At 36.1% G+C, this 16447-nt stretch overlaps 1 protein-coding gene across 8 annotated transcripts in view; it reads left to right on the plus strand.

Annotated features, from left to right (window-relative positions):
* Positions 1 to 16447, plus strand: part of PCNX1 (pecanex 1) — an 86905-nt gene that overhangs the window by 40145 nt on the left and 30313 nt on the right. For 4 of the 8 annotated variants that reach the window (XM_035327096.1, XM_035327089.1, XM_035327093.1 and 1 more), the window contains 7 exons: positions 5557 to 5647; positions 7391 to 7448; positions 9536 to 9753; positions 10821 to 10974; positions 11511 to 11543; positions 12852 to 13023; positions 16133 to 16243. In XM_035327096.1, the coding sequence (XP_035182987.1) occupies positions 5557 to 5647; positions 7391 to 7448; positions 9536 to 9753; positions 10821 to 10974; positions 11511 to 11543; positions 12852 to 13023; positions 16133 to 16243 (837 nt within the window). The remainder of the gene's footprint in view (positions 1 to 5556; positions 5648 to 7390; positions 7449 to 9535; positions 9754 to 10820; positions 10975 to 11510; positions 11544 to 12851; positions 13024 to 16132; positions 16244 to 16447) is intronic. The other 4 variants (XM_035327090.1, XM_035327094.1, XM_035327091.1 and 1 more) reach the window with 3 other exon arrangements.

Below are 16447 nucleotides of genomic sequence, written 5' to 3' on the forward strand. Positions count from 1 at the left end.
CTGCTCAGTTAAAATCTGATGTGTAATAGGGATTTATTCTTGCTGCTCAGTTAAAATCTGATGTGTAATAGGGATTTATTCTTGTTTTGAAGCTCTAAGCATCTCTTTAGCAACCTTCATTGAGTCAAGGCAGCTTTTGTAGCTGAGATTTGCTTTGTTTTAGAAAAATCTAATTCTCTGGTTTCTACGGTAGGCTTTAAAAATTCAGTACTATGAACCAATGTCCTCTAAATGTATGTTTTGTGTGATGGGTGCTTTCATTAGAGCAGAACAGCTGACAAAATGGGGCAAATTTTCACATGCCAAATTTCTCCTTCAGGATTGACAAGGAGAGAGGTTATCTTTCTTTATAGCTGGTACATGGCTTTTATCCTTAATCAGGGGTGAAATGAAACTACTGCTCTATTTCCCTCAAGTCTACAGACTATTTTTTCCTCTGTTGTACCAAGTTAGCTCACAATGATGACCCTGTTACTTCTCTTTAAAGAGTTTGTATGTATGGTTAGGTAGAGGGAAGGCTGAGGGTGGGGAGTTGTTCCGTTTTTTAAATTACGTGGTGATGCTAATCAAAGCAATGCGGACAGCAGGACCCATTTCTTTCTGTTTCCACTGGAAATCATTGGGACTCACTAGGGCAGGAAAATATTGAAAATGAAGGCTGGGAAAGAGACAGAAAACAACCCTGATTTACAGAAACTGGAAATACAAGTGCCAAATACAATAAATAAGGAAATACATATATCTATCTCTATAACATGCCCCCAAATTTATTTTCTTACTGAAATTCTATTAGCGTTTTCCAGCTCATCAGGAAGACAGGTCATGTAAACACAGCTGCTTTTTTCCACAAATGCAGTATCTGCTTCTACTTTCTTCCATTTACGTGCTGATGTAAAGCTGTGGCTCTTAAGACATACACTTTGGGTTTTTTGTTGCTTTAAAGATGAATTTCTGTTAACTTGACTTTGTTGGCTTATTTTAGGGAGCATGAACCTTACTGGGTTACACTCAGTCTGGTAGCGATTGTACATACTTTAAAAGTTGCTGGATACCATGCTGAGTGAGGAAAGAGATGCTTTGTGCACTGTTTTTAGTCTTCAGGGTTTGAAGTAGAAAGATTTTTTTCCAAATTACGTTGTTGCCTCATGAGTGGAAGGACTTGAGATCGAGTGGAGAAGGAAGCTTTATGTGGAGCAGTGAATGTAAAGTGAACTGTAAGAGGAATACAGGACAGAAGGGAAAAGTGTTAAATGAGATGTGGTGATGATAGGCATGATTAATATGAGTATGGTACACAACAGAATGTATAAAATGACTTAAATGACAGTGTTCAGCACATAGGGTGGCAATACAGATATTTAGGTGTTGAGACATGTAGGTGATAGGTGGGATTTTCTGAGTCCTTGCAGTGAAGGCAGTTAGAGTTTGTGAAGTACTTTGGAATCCAAATACTGAACTACCAGAACAGGTGCTCGGTTTTTGAAACTGGGATGAAATAACAGGTTATTGTTCTTAAGTAATCTCTTAGGTCTTATTACGTATTATTCTTAGGTCTTCTCTTTTTCTTTACTAGGTTTATTGCTTCAGTGACTAGATATCTTAACATGTAGAGCTTCATAATTGCACTGTGATGTTTGGCTGTTTTGGTTGTTTCACATACATGCAAGTGATAATACCTCATTCATTGAAGTATTTTAATTTTTAAACGCAGTTGGATGGTCTTGTTGAAGATCTGAACTTCCCATGCTGCCTCTAATGTTACCTATGTATGCTGATCAATTATTTGATTGAAACAGTTCAGAATCACTTTCTCAATACTTGATAATTAGGTAGACTTAATTTATTTGGGATGGATGGGGGAATATTTTCAAAGGTATGAGTAGAAGGCAAATACCTATTTCCCATTACTCCTGTTGAAAATATCCCTGCTGTAGTTTGTGGAGTTGTGCGTAATAGACAGGTTACCCTTTTAAAAAACTTCATATAGAATAAAAAGAACTGCTTTGAAGTCTCCAAACTGAGAACTCCTGAGTTTCAAAGGTCAAAATTTACCTTCAGCTGCCCTATTGAAAATCCTACTTCCTTGCATGCTACAGAGTAATCAAATTCTGTTGGCTTTGTTGGTTGTCAGGAATAGGACTTAAAAAACATTTGCATGCTATTTATTACAATATTTTAATGATTCTAATGATGATGTGGACTTCAACATGTGCAAATACTGTTAGCAATGTTCCGAAGTTGCTTGAGAAGTTTGAAGCAGCAGTATTTATTAGCTGGAAAAAGAGGAAACATGTTGAAAACAGACTACCGCTTCAGGCAGATGCTGAGCCACTTAAGCCTTCCAGGTTTCATCTTTGTCCATACACTCACCAGCCTGTTGCTTTCAGTGAGTCCTGTAACTGTCGGAACGTCAGTCTGTGCAGTGTGGGAACTGTTATGTGGCTGTCTGTGGACTCAGAGGTGAGACACCTTTGTCCTTTGAAACAAGTAAGTTTGTTTCAAAGGAAGTACATTCATCTCTTCTTCACCTCACGTCAAAATGAAGGGTGTATTTCGGGGTTGTGTGCCTGAGTGTCAGTGACTGGGGTTTGTTAGTTCTGTAACGCGCTCCAAGCAGAATGTCCCTGGGGTGGCTTAGGCTGGGAAGAATTCACAGCTCTCCTTTCAAGGGGGGTGAGAAGTTACAAGCACTTCTGTTTAGCATACAGACCTTGGCTGTATTTCTTTATTTGTAAAATATGGCTTTGTCTGCCTCTGTTCACAACTTGATAAAACTACAGTCCTTAGAAAAAGAGAACCTTAAGCTGCTTCAGTGTGATGCTATCAAAAATATTTTGGAGACTGCTGTGGAGAGGAATCACTAGGGTGACTAATAAATGCTGGTATATCCATGCATGGTGAACTTTGTGAGCATTGGGATCCCTCGGAAGAGTTTAAGATTGCTGTGAGGAAACTGCTGTTACACAGTGTGAGAGCTATTCCACTGATGGGACTTGGAGTTCAGTCACAGTCTGCTGTCACACCTCATGGCTTGGTAGGGCTTGCTTCCTCAGCACTACTGAATAGTCCTGTGATCTCTTCTGCTTTGGGTCAGTTCAGTTTTTTCTGGAGTGTCTTGATATTCAAAAAATGGGGGTAACTTTTATTGAGGAGCAACGCTTTCTGTGACAGTGAGCCAACTTTCTTTAGGAAGTCTGTTTTAGCAGAGGGATGAATTGCAAGTTTGGCCAAACCTGAGTCCATTTTGTTGTTTGTAATGCAAACAATCAGAAGTGAGTTGTCTGTCTGTCTGGAATCATCTGCTACATCCCTGTTAACTAGCTTTGTTTTATCCTACCACAGCCCTACAGTATTTGTATCAGCAACATAAATGCAATAAACTTTGATAGACTCAAATGAATTGGGTCTGAGGGAACTATAGATACTTCCTAATCTGGATTTTTTATGCTAAACTTTTCAAGTTTTGAAGCCTTTTTACAAGCCTTTGTGTATGACCCAGTTCAGTAAACTTCTTTTGAAACAAATAGAGCTGATGCAGTATTTCAGCCCAAGAGCATGGGAGGTTCTGTCTTGTAAGTAATACAGTCTAGTTTCTGTGAGCAGCACTTGGCTACTGTAGAAATCAATTTAATTTCCAGGCTTTCAATTCAGTAGTGCAGGAACATGAAGAACATAAAGTAACCCAGACACTATTGTTTCTTTTAGGGACTTTTCCCTAATAGCTTATGTGTAACTTTGTCCTGACTAGAATCTGAAGTGTGTTATCTAAAGTCTTCGTTTGCTGTTGAATGTTTTTTGTTTGATTTTTTTTTTTTTTTAACTGATATAGTTTAGAAAACCTCCTGTGTTTTTGAGGCTTTCAGTTGTGGGAAGGAAAGTTCCTAATGTATTCTACTAGATTAATTGTAGAACTTCAGTATTCACTGTAAAAACTAAAGGATACTTAACTAGTCAAAAATAGAAAAACCCCAAATACCCTAACAAATTTTCTACTTTTGTGTTTCGTTAATCTCTGTAGCAGATATAACTAAATACTGGGGGAGAGCAGTTGTGTTACTGCGTTCTGTACATGACTGCTGAACTGGGTAGCTCTCAGGTCAAAAGGGTCTTTTCTTTCTTAGCTCAGCTGCAGTATGTGTCTAGCTGATCTACAGTGCCCACTCTGAGGGCAAAAAAAAACTGTGCAGGTGTTTTCGACATGCCAGTATTTTTTCTGAGTTTCACCTATACATAGAACTTAATTGTCTGTGGATTTGAAGAGCATCTGGAGTAGGAAGCAGTGTTTTTTTCTTTCTTTATAAAGAAAACAACACTGAACAGATGCAGGCTGTGTTCTTACAGACAGTGGAAAGATTGGCAGCTCCTAGCTTGTTAGGTATTTCTCCTAGGACTACATGTTATCCCATATCAGCAAGGGAAAGGGCTGCAGGACATGCAGCTGAGAGATGTACGGTTTTTGCTTCAGATGCTCCGCAGTGGGATTTCTTTTTTGTGTTGTGTAAGCAGTTCTTAAAATATTGCACACTCTGCATTACGAGTTGAGTGAAGAAGGCTTTTGAGCTGGAAGAGATGGAGAAGTTGGCAGGGCACCACGTATGAGGTGATTACAACTTCAGAATCAGCTTCATGCATTCTGAGCTGGAATATATTAAACTGACCTTCAGGGGAAATTGCAGTGCTTATCTCTATGATCAGACTGCTGGGGAGAGAAGGGCACTGTAAAAACATCATATTGTGAGTAAGGTTTGAGTTATAATCTCAGGGTACTTTTTTGTTAATTGTATATTTAGGAATAGACTTGATATTGTTCCTTCAAAAAGCGTTTAATGGCTTTAGGAAACTTACAGTTTCTGGAACTCCCTTAACCATAATGGTTTATCTCTGAACTTAGTTCACAGTCTTCTGATCATATACTAAAGTGTTTGCTTCTGGTTTGTAGAATAAATCTCTGCCTGTCATTCCCTTTTTTTTTTTTTTTTTTTTTTTTTAAAAAAAATCTCTTTCTAGAGGTATAACTAATGAAGCATGCCTGGTCATTTTTTTCCACTCTGTGGTTCTTTCCAAGTAGACATGTACCTCGAAAGAATTTTAATTTGGACACTTGAGGAATCTCTGCTGTAGTTAAATGCCATGATTCCTAAATGCTGATAGTGTATGATTCGCTGATTGTTCTCCTGGGTTGGGAGGGTAGAAGTGAAGGCGGTGATCATGGCAAGTTGTTTTTCTGCTTATCCTCTAAGGAGAGGTGGAGAGGGGGAGCTTATATTGCACTTCTGATGCATTAATGGTGACATCTTGTAAATATGAACTCTTAGTTGAATTCAGTATTGCAGTTTACTGTGTATATGTCATGTAAAATTGTGTGAAAAAAGGCTGAGCAGCTAACATCTTGTCTGCACTGGTGACACATTCATGTGTTACCCCATTTCATATTCTGACATTGATATAAATTTAAATATCTAAATTGATCTCTAGTAAGCTAATGTGTAGAAACATAGTGCTAGTGGGATTAAACGCCATGAAATTTTGACCTGTTCTTGACCTTTTCTTTAATAGGTAAGTTCAGTTCTACGCTCTACGAGACAGGGGGCTGCGACATGTCACTTGTGAACTTTGAGCCAGCTGCAAGAAGAGCATCTAACATCTGGTGTGTGTGAAGCCAGTCAAGAGTGGTGATTCTTGTTTACTGTAACAAAATCTTTTTTTTAATTTTAAAAGGTTATTTAGTATGAACTACCAGGAAAAAAATTCTAAAGAATTTTCCATGTATTTTTCCTTTTGAAACCTAAGTGATTTTTAGTAGATGACGACACTAATTGCATAAATCTCTTCCACTTAAGCAAACCCTGGAAAATGAAGATTAACATTAGTTTCAGCAGTAAATGTCCAAATAGAGAATTTGACAAATGCATTTTTGATTGGCTTAATGGCAGTCTTCCTTAAATAATTTATCCCAGGTTTGTGGAAAGTAGAGAGCTATTAACTTATTTAAAAGTGAACTTCCAATTGTGAAGCAAATGTAAACTGATAAATTTGTTCTTGAGTTCATAGATGGCATGAAACAATACAGGGAAGTCTTAACATGCCTGTGGTTAAAATTTGATTTACAGTTGAAATAGCCAGCTACGTACTGGAAAGTTCATCTGCTGTTGGAAAGATACGCTTCCTTTCTCTGTAGGGACAGGAGGCAGAAGAAGGAAAAAACAAACCAAAGCCTTCCCTTCAAAATCTGCTTTACTATCTAGAACGCTCTGAAATTATTGCATCATGCTGAATGTTGAAAAACTCCTACCACATGTAGGTGGAATAGTTATCGGATTTAAGGAGTAATGGATTTCAAAGCTCCGTCTTCAAATCTTTCCTGTGAAACTGTGCAAGTGCTTCCTGTAGAGTGGAACTTTGAGGAAAAAGTTCTGTATTCCTTGCACAAAGCTGCCAATGCCTGCCTCTGCTGCTTGCATGTTCCAGATGCAATGGCTTTGCTGATGGCTGCTGTTATGAAGCTGTACGTGCTAATGGAAGGAACAAACTGGTCACATCCAAATAATCAGATCTCTGTTTTAGAGAGTAGTTGAGTTTGAGTAAAATAAAATTATTAATAAAGATCTTTTTATCTTATGTTAAGGTAAGGAACTGAAGGAAGCTTGCATAAGTTTGATACCAGTCTTACAGCCATGTAATTTATATGTAAAACATAGAGCCAAAAGCTATACAAAAATGGGGGGAAAAAAGCAATGGTTGGATATGGACTATTACACACCAAGAAAAATTTCATTCTCATTAATGAATGGAAGTTGTAAAGTAATTTTATTCTTCTTTTGCTTAAAGTTCTTTTTTTCTAAAGCTATTAAGTTTAAGTAACTTGGTATACTTGTGTTAAGTATGTATTATTTTTGGCAGTTTTAGGACTTGGTAAAAAGAGCATAATTAACAAACTGTCTGTGAATATACAGCAGACACCTCTCTCCTTTAGAGGTATGTGATGTGTGTTTGCACATGAGTAGCTAACATACTATAAAACATCTTTGTTTCTTTAAAGTTGAGTAATTTCCATCATGATAATCCGTGTAGACAACTAATGGACTACCTGGTCAAATCATGTGTTCTGTAAGTTATACCAAGTATAAGAGTATCCTGATCTATAGCTACGAAATTTTATCCCTGTACACAAGACCATTATCAAGGTTTATTTTCTTTCTTGGTTGTGGGTTAAGCCTTTGCAAATGGATACATGTATTTAAAATACATGTGTTCTAAGGAATAAAAAAGAGGAAGACATTTTGCTAAAACTTGTAAGTGGTCAAAATTAGTTTAGGAGACTGGTAAATTAGTGGCCTTTTGAAATCATATGTAGTTTTATAATATGAAGTCTTTCCCCCTGTTCTTATAGTGACACGGACTCTCACGTATCGAGTTCTACCTCAGTTCGCTTTTACCCACATGATCTAGTAAGTTTTTCTTATCTATTTTTAAGCATGCCAAAAATCAGAAGACTTTCCAGTTCTATATATCACTGACTAATTGTTGTATGTAGTAGTTCTTTGTTCTTAAGAAGGGTTTTTGCCTGGATTTCGATGAGATACACTGTTACTGTTTTGCTGTCTTCGTATATACATACAAATTCATCTTTTAGGAGGGTAGTTTAAAATTTAAACAGAAATTGTTTCTTCTGATCTAAAGCATGGTAATTTGAATCTAAATCACGTGGAAATTGGGTATTCTGAAATACTTTATCATGTCCAGAGATTGCTGGACAATGTGGATGGAGTTGTATTTCTGTGCACTGCTAAGATACACAGGTTGTGGAAAGAATAAACTTTGTGTTTGTGTTCTGAATGAAGGAAATGTTAGCAATTTCCTTGAATGGAGTTTAGACACTTACCACTGGAATCTGTGGTACGAAGTTTTCTTTTAATGGAAGGAGTGATTGGAGGGAAAAAAAAAAGCAGAGGTTTACACTGTTTCATACTGCAAGTAGCTTTGGAAAGTCATTAGTTTGATGTCAACCTTTTGTATTGGTGTTGAGCCCAGATGTGTATGTGCTTGAAGTGTGCTATTGCTGTTACAAAAACATGGCAAATGGTCATGATTCTTAAGGTTATGATTCTTAGATTAGGAAGTTAAACTGAAGTAAGTGGAAGTATCTAATAACCTAGTCAAGAGGGAAGATTAAATTTTTTAGTATTTCTCAGAAGAATGAGAAACTTCCATTTGCCTGACCATGCTTTTGATCAGGAATGTCTTCAGCTAGTGCCTGCCAGAACTTTGATTTCCAGCCCCAATGTGTGTACCTGTTGCTTTGGCAATGTGGTTCCATTTGGGGAGGGAAGATGGGGAGGGTGATTCTGTATAAGGCAAATTCATGATATTTTAAAAATGTTAACCCGTATGCTTAAAGGAGAACTTCTGAAATTTATTACTAGTGTGAGAAACGTCCTGTTAGAGTGATTCTACCTTTTAAGAAACGAGGCTTTTAAAATTAAAAAGTTGTGAAAAAAGCACTTGCTTTCTGACACAGCTCATCTTGAATGGTGTGGCTTGTATTTTTTTAAATGTCTGTAGAAAGTGAGTGTTCCTGCTTGCTTTTTATTAGTATTTTTCTAGTAAAGAAAAGCAGGGTGAGTATAGTTACAGTACATTACTTTAAGGAGTTACGAAAAAAGCTTCAAAAATGAAAATGTTTAAGATGATCATAAAACATATACTGGCATAATTTTGACATGAGTATTAAAATATGACATGAGTATTTAAATTTTACTCTTTGCTTTAAAATCATGACAATTTTTCATGATGTTTTCATTATAGTACTCTTTAAGAATAAAGGTTAGTGCATTAAGAAGTTTCTTGGCCTGTTAATGAGATGTATAAAATGGTGTACCTACATGCACACCGTACTAATTTATTTTAACTGAATACTCTCCTTAAATGTCCTGTCTGCGGGTTAATATTACTCTGAATTCCAGAGAACTCTGGAGTAACAGACTACAGAATACCTGAGAAACTGTAGTCTATCTTAAATAGTACTGGACTAGTTAGGGAAAAACTTTGTGTTTCAGTGTATTCTGAACTCAATGAGTTTGTCTACTGATGCATGCATATGTGGCTTTGTCATGCAAAACCAACTATTCAGCATGGATGTGCATGCAGATTAGGTGACTAAGAAATGGGCAATAATTTATTTTAATTCAGATTTTTGTTCTTCTATGCGTTATTCCTGCTTCTGTATCAGTTTACTTGTCTTCAGATTTGGAGTTTTTAGAGTAAATGGGATAACGTGCTTAGTTCATACTTCACTTGAAATAAGGCATATGCAAGTGCCACCATTGTGTTGTATGTGAACTATTATTGCTGCTATTGCTATTCACTTGCCATAATGAGGACAGGAAAAGTAAGTAGAAACCAGAGATTTGACAGTGTTTAATGTAACTTCTTAAAACTAAGGCTAAATAATTTGAGAAATTTCTTCAAAGCAATATTTAGTAGAATACAGTTATACAATAAAAACGAGTTTTTGTTAATCCTGACTTTCTTTTAGCTTTCTCTTCCCCAGATCAGGTTGAACAGGCTGCTAACCATAGATACAGATCTGCTGGAGCAGCAAGATATTGACCTGAGCCCTGACCTTCAGGACCACATGCAACCTCAAGAGGAAGCAGCTCAAAAAGTCAAGCAGTACTATCGCTTTTGGATACTGCCTAAACTTTGGATTAGCATAAATTTTGATAGATTAACTCTTCTGGCTTTATTTGATAGGTGAGATCCTTGTATGTTACTTGTCTTCAGAAAGTAAGGATTAAAAAATGGTAATTGAACTGCGAGCTCTCCTTAGAGAATCACACTTAACTGTACTCTGAGAGATGGAAGAACAGTACAAAATACATTTTTTTGAAAATAACAAAAGCTGTTCTCCTCTTTCTCCAGCAATGCTAAAAAGAAGAAGAAAAAAAGCCCACTCACTTTGTGAGTTGGACAATGACATTTTTAGCAACAATTATTTTTTTTAATGATGTTTAATGCTGGAGGGTAAGTTTCTCCAAGAACTAACTGAAAGGTGCTAGAGACTGGCATTCACTGGTATTGTTTCAGCAAGTAGATGAAAACTTATTTGCTGTTTCAAAGCACTTTTCTAGAGGGTCATATAATACTGTAACCTATTATCCCTGCCCTGTTTACCTAGTGGAATAAAATCAACATGACCATTCAGTTATCTGCTTTTGGAATATATTGAATATTCAAATTCTGACAATGACCTTCCTTGAGGTAATCAATACAGTAGTAATTCTGTCCCAGCAGAAATAATTATTATTTTATTATTCAGTACTATCAATGCAGTATGGAATTCTTTTTCCCCCACTTCACATAGTTTTTATATATAGTTTGTTATTCGTGACTTCATAACAAAGGAACTAAAAACACTAACTTTGCTAAGGTATCACGTATTATGTATTTTTTTCTGTCTGTGTATGTGAGGGATGATGGGATTGTAGTCATCCTTTGTGGGGTTTGAATGCAGATTTATTACAGACCATGCTTCTTCTGATTGTTTAAATTATTTCTAAAGTAATCTGCTGAAGTTATATTCTGCTTTTTAAAGGTTAATTCTGTAAGAAAGTAATTGCTATCAGATACTGTTGGAGATCCTGGTACCTCCTAGCTTTGCCTAAAAATGTGTTCATGTAGTCCATGTTCAAACCTACTCTTAACTACTTTGCTAACAGCAGTGTATCACTTCTTAACTTCTGACTTTAGCTGTTCTTTTGCACCGTTTTCTAAACATAGTTAGCTTTTAATGCTTTTTTTTTTTTCTCTCTCTAATACAGGAACCGTGAGATCCTTGAAAACGTATTAGCTGTCATCCTAGCTATTCTAGTTGCGTTTCTGGGCTCTGTACTTCTTATTGAGGGCTTTTTCAAGGATATTTGGGTCTTCCAGTTCTGCCTGGTAATAGCCAGTTGTCAGTACTCACTGTTGAAGGTATTTTAATTTCTATCTTCACTTTCTAAAAACAGTAGAAATAATCTAGGTTGGGTGTTGTAGGCTAGTTGGAGCTTTAAGGAAAAACCTATTTGTTTGTTTTAAAAAGAAATGAGCAAATTTCAGCTACATGGACAGTTTGATGGATAGTCTCACACAGTCATTTTACTAGAATAGTTCTGCATGTGTTTGTTAAACAGCCTTTTATTTGTTGATCTCATGTACTTTTTGTTTTTCTAAAGAAGAACAGAATCTTATTGGTTTAAAAACAGTCTGCAAGCTAAACATTCTTCTTTTTAGTGGGTACGCCTCAATGCATTCACGTTAAGCAATTGCATATAAGCATGTTCTTAATCAGAAGTTTAGTTATTTGGCATTTTTATTACATGCTATTAAGAGTTACGTAAGTAAGTTAGAAAGAAAGAAGTTATCTTTCTTAAGCTGTGATTGGACTATTAAGGTGGACAAGAAGTGGTGGGAGAAGGGGGTAAATGCACTCACTATAGAGTGGATAACTTTCCTCTTTCTTATTTCAGAGTGTTCAGCCAGATTCTTCTTCCCCTCGACATGTAAGTCACAGGCATGCACTGCTAGTACTGATCCTGCAGATGTAAAACTTCTCCAGAGAATTTGATCTTTTTGATTTATTTTGGCATTTCTTTTCATAGGACAAGAAGTTTGTTGTCATTCTCTAGATTTCTTTCTCGCACACTATATTTTTCACTTATATGCTTTTTGTTTGTATTTAGCAAATCCTGGCCTTTCTGTTTTATCATGGAATGGTTTGAGTTGAAAGAGACCTTAAAGATCACCCAGTTCAAACTCCCCTATCGTGACACCTCCCTCTAGACCAAGTTGCTCCAAGCCCCATCCAACCTGGCCTTGAATGCTTCCAGGAATGGGGCATCCACAATTTATCTGGGCAACCTGTTCCTGTACCTCACCACCTGCACAATAATTTCTTCTGAATATCTAATCTAAATCTTCCTTCTAGTTTAAAGCCATTGTCCCTTGTGCTATCACACACTTCCTGACAAAGAGTCCATCTGCAGCTTTAAACTTGTGCTGTAGAGCCATATCATGCTAGGTTTTTGGATGAATCTTTAGTGTTCAAGCAATTATTCTGAAAGGTATTCTTAATGTTGTAATTTCCTCTGGTTGCGTGAACTGACACAGCTTTGATGTTTCATTCTGGTCTTTTGTAAATCACTCAGTTGTACTAGTTTGCACACAGCCTTATTTTTTCAATTCTATTAGGCTGAGTATGCAATGCTCTAGTGAGCATTAACATTTGAGCATGGAAATGTTAATGTGCCACTATTGAATAATGTGTTTGTTCTATTGTGCATCTGCTAGATTGCCAAAACAGTATTTTTTGTCAAGTCTTAAGGTACGAAAAAGCTTTATTTCTCTGAAGCCTGTCACTCAAAATATTATAGCTATTAAGGTTGTATGCTTTAATGGACACATAAATATAGATTGGTTTTCAGCAGGAGCAGTATCTGAGTAATAAACTCAATTGCTTTTTTTCAAAATTAATGTATTTTCTGTTGCTTACGAAGCCTAGGCAGAGTTTTGATGACATTTGGTATTGTACAAAGCATTCTTTGAAACTCAGGGGAGAAATAAGGGTAAAAATAATTTAGTTTAACTATTGTGTACTCATTGTATGTATCAGAGCCACAAAAAAATGTTGCTTTGTATCCTGGGAAGGCTTTGGGATTTTTTGTGCCATCGCCTCACCAACTTTTGTTCAACGTAGAAGTACTTCATGAATAGAAATTAATTTGGATTCTGAAACTACCTGTAACAGAAAGGTAACAATTACTTTTCTGCTAATAATGAAACAAATATATATTTTTTTTCTTTTTAAACAGGGTCATAATCGTATCATAGCCTATAGTAGGCCTGTATATTTCTGTTTATGTTGTGGTCTTATTTGGCTGTTGGATTATGGCAGCAGAAACATATCTACAACAAGATTCAGGTTGTATGGAATGGCTTTCACCAATCCATTGCTGCTGCTGTCAGCCAGAGACTTAATTATAGGTGAGTGACTCTTCCATTGATTTGAATTGTTTGCTTCTCTGCAGTAGAATAACTGTTTCTTATACTTTGCACCTTGTTGTGACATTGCTGCATTATCATTTTCTAACAGCCGTTCATTTAGTTTTCTTTGGAAAGAGTAACTTAAGTTTTCTGAAATCTATAGAAGAATTCTTCCTTTCTATAGCTTTGCTCTCACAAACTAGAGAGATGTCAACTAAAATGGTTTCATATCTAAAAAGCTAAAATAGAAGATTTTTTCCTGTATATAAAATACATTCATCCTCAGCCCTGAACCTGGTGTTCCTTGTCCTTAACTTAGACCAGGATATGCTACCCTGTGCATGGAGCTAGCTGCTCAGTAATTAAATTTTGATTTAGACTCCCATAGCCCCTTCTCTTGTAGAGAGGCTTGTCACAAATGAGCGGGAGCTCTCTTAAAAGCAGGTTATTTGCATTTAACAGTTGGGTAGGACAGTACAGACGCATTTCTTAAATACCTTATAGACAGATTAAATCTTAATGGGTAACTTTGAACACACCTGCTTTTCCATTGCAGCTCTTCAACTGCATGAAAATATCAGTGCATGAAAGAATATAGTAGTTAACTCTTTTGACTGCTTGCTTCTAGTTTTGGACAGTGTTCTGTCCAAGAAAAAGAAAATCTTGGTCTTAATTTATATTTTTATTTTATTTTTAACTCTTAGTTGGTGAACAAAACTTATTAATTCTCAGAATACTAGGGTCAATATTTATCATTTGATTAATAACATTCTGAATTTCATGCCTCATGCAGTTTTACTTTATGTTAGTAAATCTATATTTAAATGGCCAGAGGGGAAAGGTCTAAGCCTTCTATTTAGGAACAGCATTGTCCAGATATTTCCAAAGGTGCTTTTCTATAGCTTTTGTGGAGCTACTCATGCACTGCCATTCTTCATTCCGTATCTGTTACGGAAAAAGAATTTAAGCTAGCAGTCTTTTTTTTTTTTTTTGGTCATTTGGTATATGAAAACTGTCCTCACTTTTCCTGTGTTTATGCTCAGACTTCAGAAGTTGTCTTTCTCATCACCTTGAGTCATCACCATAATGTAGACTTGTATCTCCATGTGTATTTTTTTTTGCATTTATTTGTAGGTGGCATGTTGTATTGTGAAAGCAAGCTATATCTAAAAAGAGCCTAGTCTTGTCCAGTTTTAAAAAGAAGTGCTGGCATCTTCACCAGACTGTGTTCATCTTGATGAGTTTTTAATAATACTTGGCTGAAGTGGTGAAATGCTTTTTAATCTTCGTTTTGCTTTTTGCTCTTCTTTGCTACCTTGCACCAGAACAGCTCTCCTTTTTTATTAAAAAAAAAAAAAAAAAAGAGCTGTTAGCCCTGCCCAACAGCCACGTGCACACTTTTGAAGCAACTCTTTAAGTTGCTGAAGCAGTGTTTCAGAAATCTTTGTGTGTATTGCAAAGAGTTCTGGCTGGTAGCAAACACACTTTGTTAGCACAAAGGAAAAAATTCAGCTGCTTTTTTTCCCAGTTCTCAGGTACAGCAGTTAGAAAAACACAAGTGCAGGGCAAAGCAAGCTTTTTGTTTGGATAACATGATTGCTGTGTCCTTACCAGCTGACAAGTGAGGACTGGTATCAATTATTTTGATGTATTCCACAAATCAGACTTAATGAATTTATCAAAATCTGCTCCACTTTTAAAGCAGGTTTTTTTCTGTTCTCTTATGTGGTGCCCTTTAGAGAGCAGTCCTACTAAAGAGTTGAAAAGCTATGAGAAATGTTGGATTTTTGCTGGGCTGTTTAAATCTGTATTCCCAGATTAATTTTTTATTTTGTCCACAATGGATCTAAGACAGTTCAACTTGCAAGCCTTCACGAAACAGCTTTTTAACCAGTCAATAGCACTGTACTGTTTTTGTCTCCTATATAGACTTCCTCAAGCCCTTATTTGAGATAAGGGTGTGACTTGAGAATTCTGAAAAATATTTAGTTCAGATCTAGGACTAATCATACATTTCTTAATTTGGATCAGTAAAGAAAATGCAGAATTTAATGTTTTTTTTCCAAGCCTTGAACCTACATGCTTTAAAACAACTTTTAGTTATTTAACTTTACAAAAGTAGAACTAGGAGAAGAAAATTAGTTCCTCAGTACTCATCTCACTGCAGATTTTTCTAATCAGATGACCTTCATTACACAACCATTCTATGGATATCAAAGTAGAAGTGTAAAATTGAGATTTGTGATTCTCTATAACATTGCTGTAAGTCAGTTTCTTCCTTTGGTCACTGAAGCTACAAGTCTGATTTTCATGGCACAATCACTACCTTTTTGCTTCAGGTCTAAGAGCTTATTACATGTGGATCTAAACGTTAACAGTTGTCAGGTTATTATTCATGCATCTTTCTTTCCTTAAGATGGAAAGCAAGGAATATGTATAGGTTGGGACAGATGATTCTGTGTTTTAAAATTGCATCAGTTGTTTATCTTTACTGTTTTAAATCCTATAACTTGCAGAGATTTTAATGGTTCATACCAATTTGCTCACCTGCATTTTAAAAGGTGTAATTTCGGATTGGAACAACACAGATTATTTTTCCACACAAATCCTGAAAAAACAAGTAAAATTGTCAGATGATAGTAGTAGAAAACCTAGAGGTGAAATGGTTGGCTTCTCTTAAATCAGTGGCTGTTGTTTGCTTATGTAATTAAAAACAGGCAGCTATGCTCATGGAAACCTATTGTACAATGACTGAAAGCTTACCAGTTTTGTAATCTGTAAGCATACTTCTCTGATTTTTGCTAAACTAAAACCAAAAGCTTGAATTGGCCTGTATGAGTTATTGTAGTGATTAAAGCTGATGTTTTTTTTAAAACAAAACAAAACAAAAACCTTCTGAATATTGGTCAATGTAACCTCTACTTCAACAACTCACAAAAGTGACTGAATAGAGATTTACATAATGGATATTTTCCTTTAAAATTATGGTAGGAACGCTTTGAAGTTAAGTTGAATGGTGTGTGGTACCATAGAACTTAAACTGAAGACTCCATTAACACGCTGTGTTTTTCATATTCACCACTTTTTCAACTGTATTTTTCTTCCACAGTGTTTACACTATGTTTCCCCATAGTATTCTTCATTGGTCTCCTGCCTCAGGTGAATACATTTGTGATGTATCTCTGTGAACAGCTGGATATTCATGTCTTTGGTGGCAATGGTGAGTGTGTTTTTTCACATTAGCAGCAAAAGCATTAGATTAGGAACTGCCATCAGGTTAAAAAGCTAGTTAAAAAAACCTTCACAATTGTACCATATCTATATTCCTGCCCTATACGTACAGAATACTGCTCTATTTTTTAAAAGGCTAAAGTTTTTCTGATTGATTACTGAGACAGAATTACCATCCTCATTAGTCTGTTGA

The sequence above is a fragment of the Oxyura jamaicensis genome, chromosome 5 (genome assembly GCF_011077185.1).
Source record: "Oxyura jamaicensis isolate SHBP4307 breed ruddy duck chromosome 5, BPBGC_Ojam_1.0, whole genome shotgun sequence".
NCBI classification, from domain to species: Eukaryota; Metazoa; Chordata; class Aves; order Anseriformes; family Anatidae; genus Oxyura; species Oxyura jamaicensis.